This window comes from Sturnus vulgaris, chromosome 6 (genome assembly GCF_052056855.1).
Source record: "Sturnus vulgaris isolate bStuVul1 chromosome 6, bStuVul1.hap1, whole genome shotgun sequence".
In the NCBI taxonomy this organism is placed as follows: domain Eukaryota; kingdom Metazoa; phylum Chordata; class Aves; order Passeriformes; family Sturnidae; genus Sturnus; species Sturnus vulgaris.
Window position 1 is genome coordinate 38,937,713 of NC_142248.1, and position 21,357 is coordinate 38,959,069.

The 21,357-nt window shown below is 35.9% G+C and overlaps 1 protein-coding gene across 7 annotated transcripts in view; it reads right to left on the bottom strand.

The window, feature by feature from the left end:
* The window catches only part of PPP1R13B (protein phosphatase 1 regulatory subunit 13B), a 69,418-nt gene that overhangs the window by 15,078 nt on the left and 32,983 nt on the right, over positions 1-21,357 (bottom strand). For all 7 annotated transcript variants that reach the window (XM_088166566.1, XM_088166564.1, XM_014871881.2 and 4 more), the window contains exons 4-7: positions 20,567-20,634; positions 3,111-3,212; positions 1,920-2,094; positions 1,327-1,523 (exon numbers count right to left, since the gene is read on the bottom strand). In XM_088166566.1, the coding sequence (XP_088022692.1) occupies positions 1,327-1,523; positions 1,920-2,094; positions 3,111-3,212; positions 20,567-20,634 (542 nt within the window). The remainder of the gene's footprint in view (positions 1-1,326; positions 1,524-1,919; positions 2,095-3,110; positions 3,213-20,566; positions 20,635-21,357) is intronic.

The window sequence follows — 21,357 nt, forward strand, 5'->3', positions numbered from 1 at the left end:
AAACTTGTAAACAGAAATTATGCTATTGATTCTGTTTCCAGTTCCACATGAGACTTCGTGATGTCTGGAAGGGGGCTTAACTGAACTGCTAGTGCAGGGACTGGACACAGATTTTGCCCTCTGCATGGGGATTAAACTGAAACCTTCACAGCAGTTATCCAGCAGATTATGAGGTGGATTACCTTTATGGTTCAAATCAACCATGACACTCTTTATAATTATTTCTCTTGCTTTGCCATTGGCATTTTTTCACACCTTCAATAACTCAGACATTGTCTCAGTGCTCCAATTTTCATGGCAATGTTACAAGCAAAAAACACCCAAGGCAAATTTAAGTCTTGATAAACACATATGGGATCATTGCAAAGCACAAGAGAGAAATCTTGAGCATCTTTGCACTTAGGAATACTCAAAGGTGTATCTGCCTTGTATAAATGGGGAAGGGGTAAAAAGAGAAAAAAAGAACACTTATTCCTAATGCATGAAAACAGGATTGATTAACTTCTAGGCTGGATTTGCTCATCTAAAAAAATGAGACTAATTTTGAAATTTAAAATAATTTAAATATATTAAATATGTTAGAGCTGTTACCTTGATCACAATAAAGCATGTGAGTAAATAATAAAAGCCCTCAAAATCCTGATACATTAGCACACAATTTGCCAAAAAATTTTCTATAAACTGGATACTTAACTACTTGTGAGAACTACACTCCATATGTAACAATCTTCTTGCAGGAGATAGACAACACTGAGGCAGGGAATACTGTGTGAATATACTGCACCTATGTTGCACTATCTAATGCAGGGAATAGAGTGCAGCTTGTAGTTTTGATTACTCTATTAAGATACGTTATTTAATTCCTATGTATTTTGTTTATTCATACCAGACAATATAGCTGTATTTTTACAATATACTTTTAAAAATTACATGTTTCAAAGTTGAGATGACATCTAAGTGAGCTTGCTATACCCAGATCAGTGAAAAATAGAGAAATTCCAAAATTAGTTTCACAAAATTTTTTTGAGAGATTAAAACAAATAATTTATGTGGACTTTCAGTATTCCAGTATTAAGGGCTGAGAAACACCCTTCAAAACGCTTGCACACTCTCTATCACTATGTGTATAAGAAAAAAAATAGTTTTTAAAGCTAATGAAGTTCTTTCTTCAGAAAGGTTGTATGCCAGCTACAACCTCACACACTAATAGCATTCCAAATATTACTTATATGAGGTGTAACAGAACCAAACTGCAACTGATAAGAGCAGTAATAAAACTTTTAAAATCTACAATTGTAATTCAAATAGCATCTTTTTGTTACTTACCTGTAGCTCTTGATACAACTTTTTTAGTTCTACTGCTGCAGGCCCTGTCATTTGTCCATTGTAAGACTGAAACCCATTCAGTTTCCCTTTCCTTAAATCCTCCAGTTGCTGAGTGAGTTGATCCACTTTTAACACTGCAGCCTGCAGCTCCTGCTGCTTTTCCTGGAACATGGCACTTATATGCTCAATTTCAGTTGCTAAAATTAACAAGATAAAAATAACAAAAACCGATTTAATAAAGCAGAAGTTGTTAATTTTTAAATTATATAACTACTAATAAACACACCATACTAACTTTACATCTAAAATGCATATAAAATATTTGTATTGCAAATTTGCTAACAGTCATAATATTTCTTAATAGTTAGAGAACAGACTTATTCTGACTTTATTTTTGACTGTATAAAACTAAGAGAAAGTTCTGTCGCATACAAATATCATGGAAATACAGAACCTCCATAAAACGAAAAACTTTGTACCTGAAAACTTGCTTCAATGCTATACTGACTTACAATATAGCATTATTTGCTAGTCATCCAGTGAACAGTAAGTTAAATAAATTAAGATTTATTTAACAAATCATACAAACATACACAAATTGCCATTCATCATCTTGCTGTAGTCCACTTGTCCTCTCATGGCACGGATTTTTTTCAGCTTTGTTTCTTGGGTTTCAACACGTTCTTTGAGTTTTTGAAGCTTTTCACTCTCAGAAACAGACTGCTGCTGGCGACGTTCTTGCTGCTTCAGGTAACGCAAACGTTGCTCCTGGCAAAAGGAGGTTTTAAACAAGAGATATCTATTACCCACTTATTTAAAAATACCCCAACACATCATCATACCCAACACCCTATCATTTTGACCAAGTTTTCTACGTCCACTAATCAGAAAATTTATTTCAATGAAATATGTACCAGTCCTATAAAAAACTCTTTAACATCAATTAACAAATCTGTTTTAGAGCAGAGGTTCAAAGACTTTTTTATTAAAAAAATCTCATATTTACACAGATCTGCAAATACTGCCCTGGTCTGAACACTCATTCAAATACATCTGTGATGCTTCCTCTGGCATTTGTTTTCTGCCACTATTAACAGTTTTCTTGCTGTTGGCAAAATAAATTTCCAGTGCTATTAACCAGCTTCCCAAAGATGACAAAGAATGTCCAACAGACCGTTTTAAACAAGATGACCTGCTGTAAGAAAATGTCCCAGTTCTAAATAATAGTTCTTCTGCTGGACACATAAGGAAAAGAATTTATTTTGGTATTATTTCCATCAAGAAAGAACAACAGAATCAGTAGGTTGACTCCTAGGTATCCCAAGCATCAAAGGCATGCTTTATAATACTTCAAACAACATCAACAACAATGCCAAAACCATTAAACCCCCTCCCTACTCTGCAAACATACTTAGGTTCTTCTGTCTCTGAGACTTGGAAATGCAATACATAAATTTTTATGAATTTGGCATATTCTCACCTCACCCCACTATGACTGCCTGGAGTGAACGAGCCACTAAAGATGAGCATGGAGCAGAGTCTGTTCTGCCACAGATCATGAAGGGGGCCACACAAAAGAGAGAAATAAACCCTAGCAATATTTTTATAAAGACACATGACATAGGTTGTTCTAGCAGTATTTATGCCAAAAGACTGTGCATTGCCTAGGCTAAGATTATTCTGGTAAAGTGATGGATTTACTTACATGACTTAGTGTGTTTTTCTCTATCCATGAAATTTATGCTTGCATATATTGAAAAAAATGGTCTGTATGTAATTATTACCTTAGCAACCAACATTTGCTGTTGATTTTCAATCTGTTGCTGTTGTCGGGCAGCCATATCTTGCAGCTCAGAAAGAGTAAGCTCAACACGTGGATTGCCAACCTGCAGAACAGAAAATGTTCCATGAATGGGTTGATGTGTATCAGGGCATTCTGAACAGACAACCTAAACCCCCACTCCTCAGAGGAAGGTTAAAGGCTCCTCCCAAGTCCTCAGAGACAGAGGAATGATGGGCACCTGTGAAAGAGTGAGGAACATCAGAGCAGAAAAAGGAGGGACACAAACCACGCAGAGAGGCAGAAAAAGCAGAAAGTGGAAAAGTGGATGGAGATGAGAACACTAAGAGACAAAACAAACAAGAAGAGAAAAAAGGTCCCTTATCCTACATTTAACTCCTCTCTGTTCAGATGTTTGGTAGCACTGGCACACAGTGCTGGTAAAGCACACATGATAACACACATCCAAGCAGGTATTTTAGGCAGTAGGAAAATCTGAAGCTGCTTTCCTTTCCTAATATTTAAAGCACAACTGCCTTGGCAGCTTAAACTGCTGGTTCATGTTATTTACCTAGCACAGGACAAAACCACATGAGAACCCTTAGATAAAGGGTCACTAAGCCCACATTCAAAGATGGTGAAAATTCTGATATATTGGAACCATTTAGAGTAGGGATCTGCGAAAAACAGTCTGTACAACTGAAGAAAAGTAAAGCTGTTCCCTTTCAGATAATTAAGTGGCTATTACTTTGAATGAAATGCAAAGTATTAGCAAGGCCTTCTCACTCCTTTTGCATTTCAAAACTAACACAAGCTACAAAATTAGGATAGAGATGGAAATGATGAAAATTCTTTAAAATCCATACCATGTGCGGGACCAAATCTCATCTCTTTTAAAAAATGAACGCATTGTTTCATTGTAACCATGATTCTATCAACAAATATGATTTACATTTATAAATTAAATTACTTCAACCACACTTTTTTGTATGCAATCTCAAGAGAGTGCAATGTATCAAGAAAAAAAAATCCAGAAGCTGACACTTGCTACTCAGAAAATCAAGACTCATAACCTTAGAATTGCAGTGTTTAACCACAACTTCAGAATTTTCACAGAAATACCAGTCTTTGAAAAATTATGCTGCAAGTTCACCATAGCCCAACATTTGTTTCAAAGTATTTACACATAATTCAGTTAATTTATTGGATCAATGTAAAAGCTGGACAACTGTACCTAATAATTCAGTAAACAATATAATTTTTTCACCAAATTACATGACTGTACTATTAGTAAACCAAATAAAAACTTGCATTTGTTTTCCTATTATAAAAGTTATTAGTAAACAAAATTAAAACACCACTTGCTACCCCCAATACAGTCAATACTGCTGAAAAATAAAAGATAATTTTGGATATATTGATAAATAATACTATTTCAAATGCTTATAAAATGGAATGAGGTTTAAACATTTCACAGACACATAGAAAAAAATCCCCAAACCAAAACAACCCCCAGTGCCCAAATCAATCGCACATCAGATTATGGATCTGATCACACCTGATCCCACTGGAAAACTGATTTAGCTGCTCTGCTTTTCTGGGCCCACCCTACTGATGCCCAGTGATGTATATCTCCCACAGTACTTGAATTTACTCTCAGAAACATCTTTTTGACACCACTTTATCTCAGGCACTTTGAATGGCTTTTTTCATATTTCTACATCAAATTCCTATATAAGTATCAGTTCTCCAAACCAATGCACAACACAGAACTGTTTCTTTAAGCTTCATTCAGGAAAGGAATAGACTATTTGTTTTAAAGTAACTGAATTATTTTTTTCAGCCTGAATTAATATTTCATGTTGCTGTATATAATTCTTCAAGGAAGACAAAGACTTCAAGATCAGTCATTTAAATGAACCAGATTTGGATCACTAACTTTTAAAGCTGCTCCATCTTGGACACATGATATAGACATGTCAGCTACAACATTTAGATAAAATTATTGTCCCTGTTTGAACATTTCCCACCGAGTAAGTTATGAAGTGAAATTATAATGCTTACTGGAGATGACAACTGAAATTCCTCTTACTAGTCAACATTAATGAAAAATTTTTATTGTAGAGAAGTAATTAAAAGAGATGAAGTCCACTCAAGATACTAATTTTCTGTTTCAACACAGGGAAAAAATAGAACTTGCTCGTGTGTACGTTTTTTATTAGCATGACTTATGCAAAGAGTCCTTCCCAATATTCTTTCAGGGCAAGAAACTTGTATGCACTTGTGGCCACCGAGAGAGACATTTTATTATTAATTACTGACTGAGAGGCCCTAATTGGCTAAGAAAGTAAGGAAGTTTCTCCAAGTGCCATTCACAATCCAAAAGGTGCTTATTTGAGACAAGAAAACAAAGCAGAAAACCAGATGCTGCTCCCAAAACACATTGAGTCTCTGCTGACTTCAGCTGGCATGATCAATTACCAGAAAAAAATAAATCTCTACATCTGCTTCTCCTGGGCTCTGCAGGCAATTCTTACAAGGGGCTCAGAATGGCATGAAGGCTTCCCTCTGGATCACTGATTTCTCAATACACTTATGTGCTCTTTCAGAAATAAGCAATTTGCATCAGACTGTGCATAGTATTCCCAATGCTTCCTTTCTTTCTACTTTGATGACCAGTTGAACTTAAAATCATTGATAGCTCATTGCATTTCCAGTAGAAATTTTGAGTATAACACTGTCCAAGAAACAGAGGTTTTATTCCACTAAGTAATCTTGTTAAAAATATATCCAGACTCAAAAAGTGACATCTGCATAGGGATTGTGAGCATTTCAAAGAAAAAAAGCCATTTCATTACATGAAAATTAAAGATGTTCTAAATGGATAACGTAACTTGGAATGCACAATGACAATAGGAAGCCAGTTTGTAAAAGCACCAGAAACTAACAAAAAATCCCCAACCCAGTTTAATCCAGGAGCTCAGAATTTTTATTACTCTAAACAGGAATATTTGGAAGTCTCTCTAATGCCTGGCAAAAGTACTGTATTATTTTTTATAATGTAAAATATAGAAGATTAATTATAAAATTAATGCAAATATTAGCGTCTCAGTGAAAAAGCTATTAACTACTGTAAAATGTTCCATTTAGAAAATCTAATGTCTAAAAACCTTTTATAAATGGCAAAGCACAAGAACATGGGAAACAGTGATAATTAACCATTCAAATATAAACACCCTATGAGAAATCTTTTAATGTTCACCTCACTGAGTACCAATATGTATAGCTTTCACTTCAAGAGCTAAACTATACTTAAGGAAAAAAAGACAGCTGAGGAAACACAGCACTGAACCTGTAACTTCACTCGCAGTTTTCTCCTTTTCATCCACATAGCAAAGCAGGAAACAGAGCGAGCAGAAGTCCTCTTCAACATCAGAGCAATTATTTTCAGATAGATGTTGCTGGTTTCAGGTCTCCATATCAGCATAACTTCATTTTTGAAACAGCATGAAAAACACTGAATCCTTCTCTTCTCGAGGTCTAGTTAGATCAATTAGTTTAGAGCACTTCATATTAGTTGAGGCTGCTTGTAATAATCTGCAAACACCACCACAGAAAAAAGTCTGTCTCAGTCCTTCTCCAGAACCTCAGGCTATGCCAGGCAAAGGCAGTGCTGCGTTTTCAGTTCTTTAATGAGGTTGTTGGTTTCTGAGATTCTTAATTTTGTGCTGTTCCTAGTAGTTATTAACGATTCCATCCACAAAGTCAAGACACTCACCTCTCATAGCAAACACGAGCCTATCACATTTAAGGTCCAGACCTCCTCCTTTCTCCTGCAGCTAAGGAACCAGACCTCCTACAGAACTGACTTCTGAAGGAGGTACTAAAAAGCCACTACAAATACCTACTCCTCCAGATTCCACAGATTCATTTGCTACATGGTGATACATCAAAGCAGACAGTTTTGCTGAATTGTAAATTTCTTTTCATTGATTCACAGCAGCATTTACACAGGGATGAACTCCTAAATGAAATGCCACAGAGCAAACACTGCATTATTAGGGACTGAGGAAGTATTATGTATGTCTCACATAGGCAAGAATAATTTACACCTATATTCACCAATTTCCTAATATTGACTGGGATCTTAAAAAAATTATATTTATGTTATTTAACACGCACCTTTTAAAAGGCCACGATGAAAGATTGAATTTGTAATGAACTCGAGTTTCAGCTTCTGACATCACCCTCCTACTACAATCTAATATTTTACCATTTGGTGATTAATATTTTTGAGACAGGTGAGATGAATAGTACAGTAGTAATTAAACAGTTTGGGAACCAGTTTACAAGCAGCCTCAAAACAAATCATACCATAGGCATTTAATTAAGGAAACGCACCTCCTTTCATATTAATTTCTACGTATTAGTTCTTGTCACTCTCGAAATTATTTTTCTTATTCCTCCCTCCTTTCTATGCTGTTTAATATCACAATCTCCTCAGCCTACATACTTCTGGGCTATTACAAATGGCTTACTCATTGGCAACTTACAATGGTAAATGAAAAATTGCACCTGAACTCAAAATATTTCTTTCACAAGCAGGATGTACTGTAGTCAAGGGATGGAAGCAACAAGGGCAGATTCCACTGATTTTTTGCCTTTACTCCCGACAGAAAACTCTCTTTTAAGAGGAATCTAATTATGTCAATATTGAATAAAAACCCCATGAGACCAACCTTTCGAATAGATTATTTTTTAAAAGATGATAATTGGGATGTGGTCTGATTTTATGCATTTTTTTGCCTCCATGCTTAACCCATGAAGACACTTGTTCTTGATAATTTCCTAAATTTGCACTAGTAAGAACAATTATTTTGAAAATAATAATGAAACATACACTAAATCCACACCTGAGACTGTTGTGATTTCAAAAGAGCTTTAAAGGACAAACCAAATATTCAAAAGCTTTACAGGCCATCATAAGGACTGGAGGTCTCATGCTTTCTGGTGGTTTAGCAACACCCAGCCACTCAAACAGCCAGTGTAAAGCATAATGTAACCAACTAATTGAAAAAGAAAAGCAGAGTAGTACAAGAACTTACTAATCATTTCCTGCATAATATCTCTTCGGATCTTTTTCTAGGTTTGCAAGAACCACCATGTCATTAACATCCCTTATCTATTTCTTCCTTCTTTTTAGTTCACACCCATCTCCCACACAAATCTTCTGAAGTTCCCTTCTCAAAACCCTGCACGAGGAACCACAGGTTCAAGTAACTCAAGCTTCCTGAAACTGGCCAAGCTCCACCTTCTCCTCTGCATATTCTTGTGCACTCAATCGTGCACTATGGACTCACATATTTTCTAGTCTTCTTCCTATCATTCAGCCCCGTCACCTCTATCCTTTCACCCTCATTTAGTACTTTTCTTCTTGTACTTTGTTCCACCACTCTGTTCCTCTCTTGTCACAGTCAGAAATTAATCTGAGGTTAAACCACCAATTGCCAAGGTCAATGTCACTTAAAATGTGAAAAACCAGCACACAGAGTTTAAAAAGTCTGTGTCTTAGCTTCTACTGTGGAACCCAGAAGAGCTGGTTCTGGCTTTGGCCATCAAAATGGTGAACTAGAAAGTTTTTGGCTTGTATTGTACTACTTTCAACCATTGTTTAATTTATTAAAATGTCAATACAGAGCAACGACTGAAGATAATGCAGCAGATACCCTACCTGCAACCCAGCTCCACTGTTTATTCTTTACATACGCTTCCAGTCTAAAACTGTTGTACAGATAAGGAAGATTTTGGCCAAATGATTTTATAGCAAAAAAACCCCAAAACCAAAAAAAACCTCCAACAAACACAAAGAAAACCCCACAAAAATCCAAACAAAACAAAACAAAACAAAAAAAAAACAAACCAAAAAACTCACTAAGAAAACCACAAACAAAACAAAAAAAACCCACCCAAAAATCAAACAAAAATCCCCCAAAACAAATCAAACCAAAACGAACTAATAACCCCAACCCAAAACCAAACCAAAAGGACAATCCTTCTCTGAAGTCCACCATACCTTCCTTCTTGTGATAGTAAAGGTAATCATATCCTTGAGAAGAAAAAATGTGAAAGAAACACCCTTTACCCAAATGGGGACAATGCTAGCATATCAAAGGCTGAAAAGGGTGGGGATGCACATCCATCACCAAACCAAAACCACAGTACTATTACAGGCAGAAACTGCAAGAGAGAAAAATTCCAAGAAGCAACAACTTTGAGCTCATGAAAGAATTTACATCCGCCATGTGGGCTTCATCAAGGAGATGTACAGTTTTGCCATGGCAAAAAGAAAACATCTTCACCATCCTAAAAAGAGAGGACAGCAGAGGTGAGAAAAATACTGCAAGCTACTCTTGAAATGGCTTAAATGGCTACATGGAAATACAGAGTAAATATGTAGGTTTTACTGCACATAATGAAAGACTCAGCTTTCCATAATCCACAGCAGTTTTAAGTTGCTTTTTCGTCCTAGGGCACAGGAAGGAATACAAAGCTTACTTCCAGACTAGGGATCTACCTTTGCAGAGCTGTCAAACCCCAGAAATCTACAGAGCTACATGACAAACAGAACTGGCAGAACTGGAACTAGGTATATGAGCATGTGGGCAAAATGGGAATGAAGTGTATTACATAAATGAGCATTTCCCCAGAATGAAGCAGAATGACAACCATGAAATGAAAAGGCGAGGGTTGGAGTGCTCTCCAGCCAGTGAATTCCAAACTGGGATCAGCACTCTGATAATTCTCAGCCTCCCTAATTCAGGGAGCTGTCACCACTCTGGGCAATCCCCACATTTCCTCCCCTGTGCAGCATTTACAGCAAAAGAACAGCAATTCTGGCTGAAGAACTCCAAACTGCCAGAGAAGGAAAGAAAGGAACAGCTTGCTTTGCCTGATGAATCTTCCAAAAGACTTCCTGATTCTCCTGTGTTAACTTGGACATGAGCAGCAGATGCCCAGATGTGTTCCATCTTTGCCTTAAGCCCCATTCAAAATAGAAAAGTTTGGGGGATACTCTAAAAAGCCCACTTGTAAACCAAGCTTTAAGGGTTGCTGGTGAGAATATCCAACATACACCTCGAGTGCCTGTCGTTGGCACAACAGTAGTGATGAGGAAAACAGATGGAAGATATCTCAGTTATTATGTCATTCCTACATCAAATGGGTCTTATATGAAAAGTATGTGGCCTCCTTGTGCTCCCTGAGGTCTATAGGAGGAGATGGAGCATCTGCTGAAGGTTAGTGATTCAGACCTCCATACATTTCTGAAATACATTGACCCTATATATCATCAAATTCAAGGATTTTAATAGATTTTTGACCACATTTTCCATAAAACCTGATCTCAGTGACACACACAACAAACAACTTGAAAATCCTTTGTCTAAACTCGTGTAATGCTATAAAAAGACAAAAGAAAGTATCTGCTTTTATTTAAACTAAAACAGAGTTTTTGCTGATGTTGACATGGATGACATTATTTCCAGTTTAGTGGCTTTATCTACAGCTCAGCCTTGCATTTCTTTAATTGGGTCAGAAACATGCCGATAGCAGAAATCCATTTTAAAGAATCCAATGACAATAGCACGTGCCTTTTTTTAGCTTAATGGAAATGAAAAAGCTAATTAAACCCAGAAAAGATTCCCAGAATATTGGGAATTAAAGAAAAGCCCACCTAGTGTGCGCTATCTCATGATAATTAAATAATCCCACAACTAACATCACAAACAGAACTGGGTAATTTTACCCCAACATGCTATTATAAAAATATTATTGTATTATGTAAACAAATACAGTAACAGTTTCTTACAATAAAGTTGCTTCAACTGCATCACAGTTTGCTGAAAAATGTGACATCGTTTATAGTTGATAAAAATCTTAACCTCTCTCGTCTATACTATCTTGTTAGTAATTCCTCCAATATGTTGATACTTAGGAGTCACTCCATAATAAAATGTTTAAAGTCTACTCAGTACAAGCTACAGACTCCAGATTTCTTGTTTTCCTATATTACATTCTTAGCGAGGCTGCTGTTTTTTTTAAGCAGAACAGCTAAGAAAAGGTAGAACGTCACAAAAATGAAAATAATGTTAGAATAGATTTTCAAAATTAGAAATTGATTTAAGCATATATTGAACATCTGCTACATCTGAAATAGACTGCTTATAAATTGCTCCTAGTAATTTAAGCAGCATCTGAAACTTGTTTATTTAAAGCACTACTTTCTTCCTTGTCCTTGCAGCCTCTTTTAAACAGCCACAGAAATCTTAAGCATGTTTATATTAATTTCAGTGTTGGCTAAAATACCCGGTAGCTGATTTTAATTAAAACATCAACCTCATACTTCTAATAAAAAGCAACTTAAAAGAGATTATGCGTTCTTGTTGAAATGTCAGTTGTGCACAAAATCTCATTTCTTTTTACAACACCAATCCTTTTCCTCATAGTGATTTTGAGTCATAGACCAGTTACAATGCACATTGAAAATACACAGTCTAGATCCTTTAGAAATGGTCTTGGAACTATATTTCTCTGAGTCTTTTCTAACAGCATTAGCTTATTCTGATAGGATTGCTAAGCATGCTTAAGATGCAGTTATTGTTAGTCTGAATAATATGTTCAGCACCAAGTCTGTGTTTTTTCTGCCCTTGTTTCAATACAAAGTTTTTCTGTTGTGTAATACTGTTCATCTGAGAACAGTATAATAAAACACTTCTAAAACATAAAATCACTGGAAATAAGTATCCTGTAACTGAAAGATGTGTTGTGACCTTAGCTTACAACTTGTATTTCCCATAAAACCAAACTCTCAAAACCAAAAGTTGACCGTGACATTTTGAAGTGATGAGCTTTTGATAAAGTCTTAAAACATAAGAAAGATAGTGAATGCATATAAGAAAATCTGATTAAGAATTTCAATTCAGAGATAAGGTGTTACAAAATCCGAGCTGGTCTGCATTCCAGTCATGTGACAACTAAACCCACAATTATTTAAATTAAAGTCCAAAAGCTACACAGCACTTAAATAACATGCCCACCAAAGTGCAAAACAAACAAATTTTGAAAAGTAATTCATTACCTGTTCACTATTTTCCCATCTAATCGCGAGAGAGCACATCTTTATTTCACAGCACTGCCCGTCAGCTGTAAACATTTCCGATGCTTCAACACGCTTCAGCTCCATCTTTCTGCTATTTTCTGTCTACACTACTGGTTTAACAGTTTGTTGTGAACAAGCCAAAACAACAACCCTGTACATCTTACGAGTTCCTGCATGGCTTTTTGGCTCAGTGCAATCAATAGTAGGTAGGATGCTTTTTAATCTTATTCCATATGGGATCCAGGTTTCCCCAAACTCTTTATCAATATGAAAAGCTGTCTCTCTGCATTCATCAGCAATCAGCTAACGGAAAAGGCTAGTGGATTTTGCCAGCAGTAAAAGACCTAATCACGGCAAGATCAAGCCAGCTGTCAACTATAATCAGCTTGATTCATTGCACTTTTCATATTCAATGGAAAATGTTGAGCAATACATAGTTCTTTCACAGTAATCAGGTTAAACTGAAAATGTAAGACTATAGAGAATTTAGCTTTAAAAACACAGGGATTATTTGTTCCTTTGTATTTTTGTAGTATTACCAATGCTGGGCCAAAACTGAATACCAAAGAGATAATGAAAATCATTGATTTTTGTATGTAATTTTACTGTTCAAAGTGACAGCAAATCATACCACCTGAAACTTAACAAAGAGCTTCTTTATTAGCAGAGACTGCCTAAGATAAAAGGCAAAGAGTAGAGTCAGAATAAATACCACAATCTTATGCAAATAACCTTTCCAGTGTTTGCTATTTGCTTTTCCCTACATAATTCAGTTTTTTCTTAAATCTTCCATGCAACAACATGAATGTATGAGCCAGCAATAAAGCTAAAGCATGTGTGCAATAGCATAAATCAAGAATCTGCAAGCCACAAAAGACTGGAACAAGCCAAAACCTATACATAAGGATTTTTAAATATTAAACATTACAGAAAATACTAAACACCATTAACAATTTCTTATGTACGTACAAATCAGGATACCATAGAAGATAAAACCCCAAAGCGTTAAAAGCTGTAATTTACCTTGTCAAACTCACAAATGACAGGCAAATTCACCTTCTCTTCCTTATTTCAAGAAAGTAATTCAAGCATGATTCAGTGCACTTATACAAGAGATCCAGCCAAATGGGTCTCCATAAGAACACTGAAGAACTCTGTGTCCAAGCACGATACAGTGACTATTCCAGCTGAATAAAGAACAGGCTTATTTTTAGTAAGGAAGTAAAGGTATGAGCTGTAGAGTAAGATCATCCACTAGGAATACGAGAAGAAGAACAAGTTTAACTCCCTTGCTCCTAGATTAGCCAGAGGGACTTTAATTTTTCTCGGCTTTGATGTGAGGAAGACTGCAGGGGGAACAAACTTAACAACAATTAGATCTGCAGGTAGCTGCAGGAACAACAGAGAAATGGAAAGGTTCACTCGCCTGGGAAAAACATGCAGGTGGGAAATAGGTATGCCTGGTGTCCAGAGGCGAGATGGACAGGAAAGTAAATGAACAAGTCAGTGAACATGGAAAGGTGTGTCAGAGAAAGGAGGTCACAGCAGCACTGCATGAGAAACACCACAGAGACCATGGAAAAGATGACAGAAAATACTTACCTGCAAATGACACAGCTACATAAGAGACAGAACTCTAAATGTGTACTGAAAATGAACAGCTGGCCTTGCATGGACCATTAGAGTCTCCTGCTCTGAAATGAAAGCTGTTCAGAGACAGAGCAACAATCCAAACTCTCAAACTTTCACATTTAAGGTCTCAGCGCCATGCAGTGAATTTCATAACCAGTCTCCTATAAAGTTCTACAGAAATAAAGGAAAGAACAAGTCCTAACTTCCTTTAAATAACTCGATACCAAAATATTTGGTTTAACTAAAAATTACTCTATTGTGACTGCAAAAGGATATAGGTGTGACAAAGGGCATTGAAGTGTACAGTGCAGGTGTAAGGGCTGCATAGCAAGACTTCAGAAAAATAACAAGTCTTCGAGTACCATTTACTTTGAGTTAACGTGTATAATGTTATACATCAGCTGAAACACTCATTCTAAATTGTTCTAACTTTCTGTAAGAGCCAAGCAGCTCAGAATCTCTATGTGCAGTGACAAATGGAAGCAATTCTTTACATGCTTCATTTATTTAGAAATCTAGGGGAAAGAGTGAATTGTATTGCTCCATGTCCACAACACAAACACAAGAAAATGAATACCACAGTTAGAGATTAAACAAACAGACTTCTCCCTCTCCCATGGATATCTGCAACTAAGTCTTGCTGTAAAACTGCAAAGCCATGAGTGAATAAAAGCAAAGACAGATCTTTAAAAATAGGAGCTAGAGGTAGAGATTCAGTAAGTGATGCAGTTTAGGTATTTTCTCCTCTGCAAAATAGGAACACATCAGTTGGTTGTTATGAACTAGAAAAACACATATTCAGTTCCCAGAACTTGTTGAACAGAATTCTCTCTGACGCCCAGAGGAGCAGCAGAACTACAAAATCTGTACACTGCAAATAAGTGTGTGTAAATGTCTGTATAGTACAATACACATATATACACACTGTGATTCTCATATCCACAGCCATCTAGATAGATATCATATCTAGAGTGACAGAGGTTAAAAATTACAGGTAGAAGACATGGAGGAAAACAGTCCTTTTTCACAATGTTCCAAGAATGCTCCCTGGTCCCAACAAGTCAAATAATCCTTAGATTCCTCAAACCAAACTAAGCCAGATGTTAAAAGTGAGTATTAGTCATAAACTAAGATTAACATAATTAAAACTGTAACAGGAAAATAATCACAGAGTAATTGCAATGAAACTTATGAAATTATTCTCATAAAATCTAAACATATAGTAACTTTGTCCATTATGGACTGAAATATATTTGAGATTGCATAGGACAAGTCAAAACACTGTTTTTATGACATTCCAAATTCAAGAAAGATGTGATTCTGCCTAAAAGGTTTTAAAAAGGCCTCAGGTGGAGGTATGAGGTCAAGAGCACATTAATTCCCTACAGTTTAACAGAAATTCTTTCTATGGGATCACACAATTATTAGTTTTGTAGAGATACTTCCCTACATAACTATCCTTTGCTGAGGTGTGAAAAGACTCAGATTTCTAGTCCAGCAAGAATTCAAAAGCTATTTGTATGCATTAAAATTAGCTTTAGATTTTTTTTCCTGCTTTCTAATTTAATTTTTTCCCTTAAATCCTTTAGTTGGATTAGTTTTTCTATTTTTTTGAAGAGCAACATACTGCCAGCTGTCTGGAAAATGCTTCAGACAAACTTAAAGAACTCTATCAGTCTCTGGAGAATCCAAACTCTATTTACTCTGACCTAGGAACTGGAAAAGGAATTTGATGGTTCAAAAGGCTGCTGTAGGGGCAGCAAGGCACCCCTCTCTGATAGGAAAACAGTTTTCAGAATCTATACATTACACAAGGCAACATCTCTGACAGCAGGAGTAGCAGACAAATTTTTGTCTCTTTAACAAAGGCAACAGAAAAAGCTGCAGTAGAAAATTGGGAAAACTTGAATCTGATTTAATTACCCTTTTATTAGAAGGTCAAAAGTTGCCAGGAAGCTTACATTACTATTTCTTCAGAAAAAAATATTCTTCTGCAAACTGTTAGAATTGTTTGTGCTGAAATTGTTTAAAATCATATTTTAATGGAATTATTTGCTTTGACTTTGCTATGAGACCCCTGAATCTAAATTTCAAGAGTGACAGTTTCCTGTTCATTTTAAACAAATTTGTTTAAAACCTATCTTATGTGAGTGGCAGCCCCTTCCAAGCACACTGTTAAATGTTATAAACAGAGTGCTTAATACTTACAAGCTTATATTAAATTGAATTTGCAGCTCAGCTTTGAAAGAACAACTTCTACCCAGACTAAGCTCTTTATCCTTCAATAGTTCAAATGAGAAACTTAAAGCAAGTACATATAATGTATTTCAGATCTGACTTTATTGTTTCTGTTAAAAATGTGGCTTGTTTGTCCTTTTCTCACAATTAGATTTTGTCATACCTTCACCTGACAGGCTAAGGAAACTTTTATTATTTTGCATGTGCAAGAATACTTGTAAATGCCCCCCACCCCCTCCAAGAACAAAATGTACATTAGATGTTTAATGCCTTTTTATCAGGTCACATTCGTATGGATGAAATGGTCAAAACTAATGAACAATCTATAATTCTATTCGGGATTTTGGCACTAGCTGTAAATCTATTTCATCTCTAAGCACAGAATGGGACAAGTCACATCACAGGCACTCAAAAGCAGTGTAGCTTTACTGCTGTTATGATGGAGTGGAATAAAGAGACTGCATCAGAGGGTAACCACCCTCCATCAGCAACCATACACTCCCTGAAATTAAATCAGTGCTACCAAGAACTGCCTTGTGTATACATGTATGTAGAAGTTTTAATGCATCTGTCAATGGAATTTCCCTAAGAATTCCCTCAGTGTTAGAGTCTCCTGATACTAAACAGCTGGACTACCTGTTGTAGTTTTTTGCTAAAAGCCTGATTTGAGACACCTTAAGAAAAATAGTGAACACGAGTTCTGTTATTAATCAGCACAAAACTTTTAACACTCCATTTCATCTACTGGTCACAGCTTCAGTACCAAGAAAATCTGCAGGAATATGCCTCCGGTTTAGCAAGATGGTGAAGTTTTCTTCCTCTACACAAATTTCCTTTATACTAATATTAACAAAACTTTTGTAGTGAGATAAAATGAGGTTCCACTTTGTATTTCTTGGCAAAGGCTTAAGCTAACATCCATTAAGAGAAAGGATTATTCGTATCATTCTCTCTAAATCAGGGGAGCAATTCTAGAAACAGCAAAAATAAGTAAAAAAAAATCGGCACCAGGTGAGATTTTATGCTCTCCAAGTAAACTATTATGCATAAAAATAATTTATATTTAAATTATATTATTATATTTATAAAAGTAACTACAAAAATGAGTATTTCTTCATATACAGACTGTTTTCATTACATTAATCTCTTTTATTCAGTCCAATACATTTGACTTCTGTCATGTTCCTGTACCACATCCTTTTTTCCCCCCGAGCTACATCTGTTTTCCTGTTTTCTCATCTCCAAGAAATTTCTGGGTTATCTGATTACCTTTTCATCTGGACAACTGTCATCATCCAGTCAGTGCTCTTTTTGGGAGAGCAGCATCTGATCCACATCTCCTGTTGAGGACCAGCAGCTCACCCAGGATGGGGCTCCCCAGTCCCTCTCCTGTCTGCCACTGACCCCCAGTGGTTTCACCTATATTTGCTCTGCCTCACTGTTCACAGACTGCTGCTGCTACTATGGAATGGTGCTTGGATCATGCTAGGATATCTGGAAGCAAACAAGACCCAGCATCTTGATCACTGTTTCATGGCCATCAATCACAGAATCAAAGAATGATTTAGGTAGAAAGGAGCCTCTGGAAGTCATCTGTATCAATAAGCCCCGACTGGAGCAGTTCAGACTGCTCAGGACTTTATTCAGCTAGATCAAAATTCCACAGACTCTGAACAGTCTGTTCCAATGTCTGTTACTCTCAATGATAAAACATTTTTTCCCTTATTTATTTAGAATTCCCCTTGTTACAACTTGTGTTCAGATCCAACTGGCTCAGCGACACAAGCTAAAGAAAGGAAGAGGCAGCTGTTCTCACAGAAGAGAATCCCTCCTGAGACACTGCCCAATCTCCCTGGCAAAAGGAAATGTTTAGTTATATAAGTCTGATCTTCACATATCTGTACCTTTGTGTACTGGCAGAAAGAGATCAGGTCGCGACTACACCATAATTTCACTTCTAAGAAATAAAGTTTTAAACAAAAAGAAAACCCCAAAAGGTCACTTCTTGAACAAGAGCACCTGTCAATTCACAAAACCTCACAGAGTTTTTACCTTTAGACTTTGTTATGCAGTATACAAAGCTCCCAGATGAATACTTGCAGGTAAGTATTCTTTCTACAATAACATGTGTTTCACTACTGGAAGACACTTACCCTACTCTATTTTTAACTTGAAAGATAATCTAATGAAATTTAAGCATTTACATAATGTGATTTTAAGCTAACTATTATTTAAATAATTGCTGATCAAGCACATATAGTTTCAAAGAACAACAACAAAAAAATCTTACTGCATATGACAAAATTTCAATTAACAGAATCATCTAAATTTAACTGTATAAATTGCCCATAATTTTTTCCAATATTATTGGTTCAATCAATAAAGCTAACATTCATCTTAAAGTTTTCTATGCATGTCATACTTGTAGCTCTACCCAATATTAAGCAAAAAATCAACTATTTCATCCTTAAAGCAGTACATATAATAAAAATATACCTGAATGCAGAGTATTTGGTAAGATCTGAGCTGTCTTCAATGTTCCATTGGTTTGTGTTGATTTTAGGGCCAGTCTAACATTCAGCATGCCAGCAACAATGAATAAGCCTAATGCATTACGTAAGTGTAAGCTGATTAAATCCTTGATCCTGAAGCCACCTCTTTTTCCCCCCTCCCCCTCTGATTTAAAACTTAGCATAATTGAAAATCTTAGTTTTAAACACTTCCAAAACCTGATTTGTATCATTTTTAACATGAAAACCACTACAATTTTACATTACTATAATGCCTTCAGGTTTTAGTCTTCTATTTTCATAAACCTGGTATTTAATATACTTCATTTCCTAAACCTGGTAAAAGTCCTTTTTAAAGTGATCAGTTCCCCAACAAATTTTAATTTTGGGGCCAACTTTTGGGATTTAAAAAAAAAAGAAAAATAAGTGTCCTGAATGGAATGAAGATAGAAGTTTTATTCAAGTTATCAAGTCTGAGCTTTGCCCATAAGAACTCATAGCAAAATCAATTCAATACAGAGCCATGATATCATAAAGCTTAGCCCTGTCAAATGAGACTGTAAGGCTTTCTGCACATGCTAGTCCTGATTTCCAAATGTACTGGATCTCAAATGTAGTATCTGAGCTACAACCCACATGGAGGAATAGATCAGGGGAGGTCATGAAAGAGTTATGTTCCCCCAGCAGTTCACAGCACCATGATCTCACTACATTGTCAATATGACAATGGCAGCAGGATAAACGGATCTATGCAGCAGAGGATACCAGCCAGTGTTCTCTACAGAAAAGGAACGAGAGCAATACATGATTAACTGTTGTGAATAGGGAAAAAAATTCCTTCCCCTAGGTCCACATGCCATACACAAAACAAGCTGCAAAAAGCTGCAAACTGACTGAACAACTCTGCTACATGGGGAGTGTGTGTGAATTTTAGATGTTAATTATCAGGCAATATACAAGCAGAGAACTGCTGAATCCACGCAATCGTTTTTAAGATTCTCAGCTTGAAAAAAACTGATTTGTTTGCTTTTAAACTTTTAGTATTATTTTACTCTGAGGAAGAACCATGTGCACATTTGTAAAGTGGTAGTGCTTCATTGAGACAATTTAACTATGAATTGGTGAGTTCAAACGTTTTTATTGAAATTTTTAAATATCTAAAAATAGCTAACTACAGCTGAGTGTCTTGGTAAAGGCAGCAGAATGGTCCTGAACAAACAAGAACAGACTATACTTTGTAGAATCTTCATTAGTATTGAAGATGAGACAAGAGAGAAGAAAGTAAAGAGAGTTTCGGCTCAGGAGTAGAAGGCTTTTAAGTCATGTTAATTTTGAAAGAGATACACTAGAGTTTTTATGTATAAAAGAAAAAATATTCAAGCCAGGAATCACAGGTTGCCTATAGTATGAAATTTGTATTTTAAATTAGAAACCTAGTAATATATAGTTAAAAAAACTCCATGTGTAGAAGTGAATCAAGTGCATAAAAACAGTATAAAGTGATGGCTCTGAGAGGTATGCAAGTTCTTCTACCAGCAGTTGAAAACACCCCCATTCATAGATATATCCTCATATTTCAAATATAATGGTATGTCATTAATCAGTATCAGTGAAAGAAAAGATATGTGGACAGGCAATATAAGTGTGAAAGAATAATGCAGCTTGTTTTTACTTCACACAGAATTAATAAAACAGATGAGAACACAAATTAAGACTCTGGGGCTTCTCAAACGAAGTAATTTCTTTCTAGACAGAAAATTCAGAGTAATTGATGAAAAAGACACATTGTCCCATCCACTTTCGAACAAACTCAAACCAAAACCAAAAGCAGTTCCCATCAAAACACACCTTGAAAAGTAGTAATTTTTAAAACACAAAGTATTTGAGTGGTGTTGATCCAAACCTTTAAGATTTATTACATACCCCATTCTCAGTTCGTTTCTCCACAGGTATATTTATGCCATTTCTTTGATTTTGGGCTTGACGGCCACCTAAAAGTAAAGCATCACTCTTAGTAAAAAGTTTGGTTTTCAACACAAATGCATTTTACTCTCGAGTCTGTTCTCAGATGTTCTGAGAATCCTATTCAAGAATTTGTATCAAATTTTTACCTGTGAATTTTTATTCTGCTAGTTCCAACTCTTTCTTACTAAAGTTACTTTTTGTAAGCAGTGAATCAGCAGAAATAAAGCTTTTACTTCACGGAATTCCTCATTTAAAAGTACAGACATGCAGCTCTATTTTCCTGACTTCTCTTTAGGCAAAGATGTCATGAAGGGCAATGTACTCATATTTTGTGCCCATGAGAAGCAGTAGCTTCAACTGAATACATTATAAATTAGCATAATAGAGGAAGCTTTTCTAATGTCTAACTTATAAAGAACTTTAATCTAGAAATCGATCCATAGCCCAATGATGAATTAAAAAGCCTTGCATGCATGGTTCAGAAGCAATGCTTTCATTGTACATTGAAATTCTTTGGCTTTAAGCATATCTTAAATTTCTTAACATACTTTGTATTGCTCAATGGATAACAGACTATTTTACAAAGTACCCAATTAATACAAAATTCCCTCACACATTTTTGGGTCTGCTACTTCTGCACCCAAAACAAGCAGGAACCACTTAAAAATAAGAGAAGAAGCCTCAGCTGAAAGCAATAAGGACTCGGCAAAGACTTGAAATCCTGTTGTTAAAAGTAGTCACATTAGTTG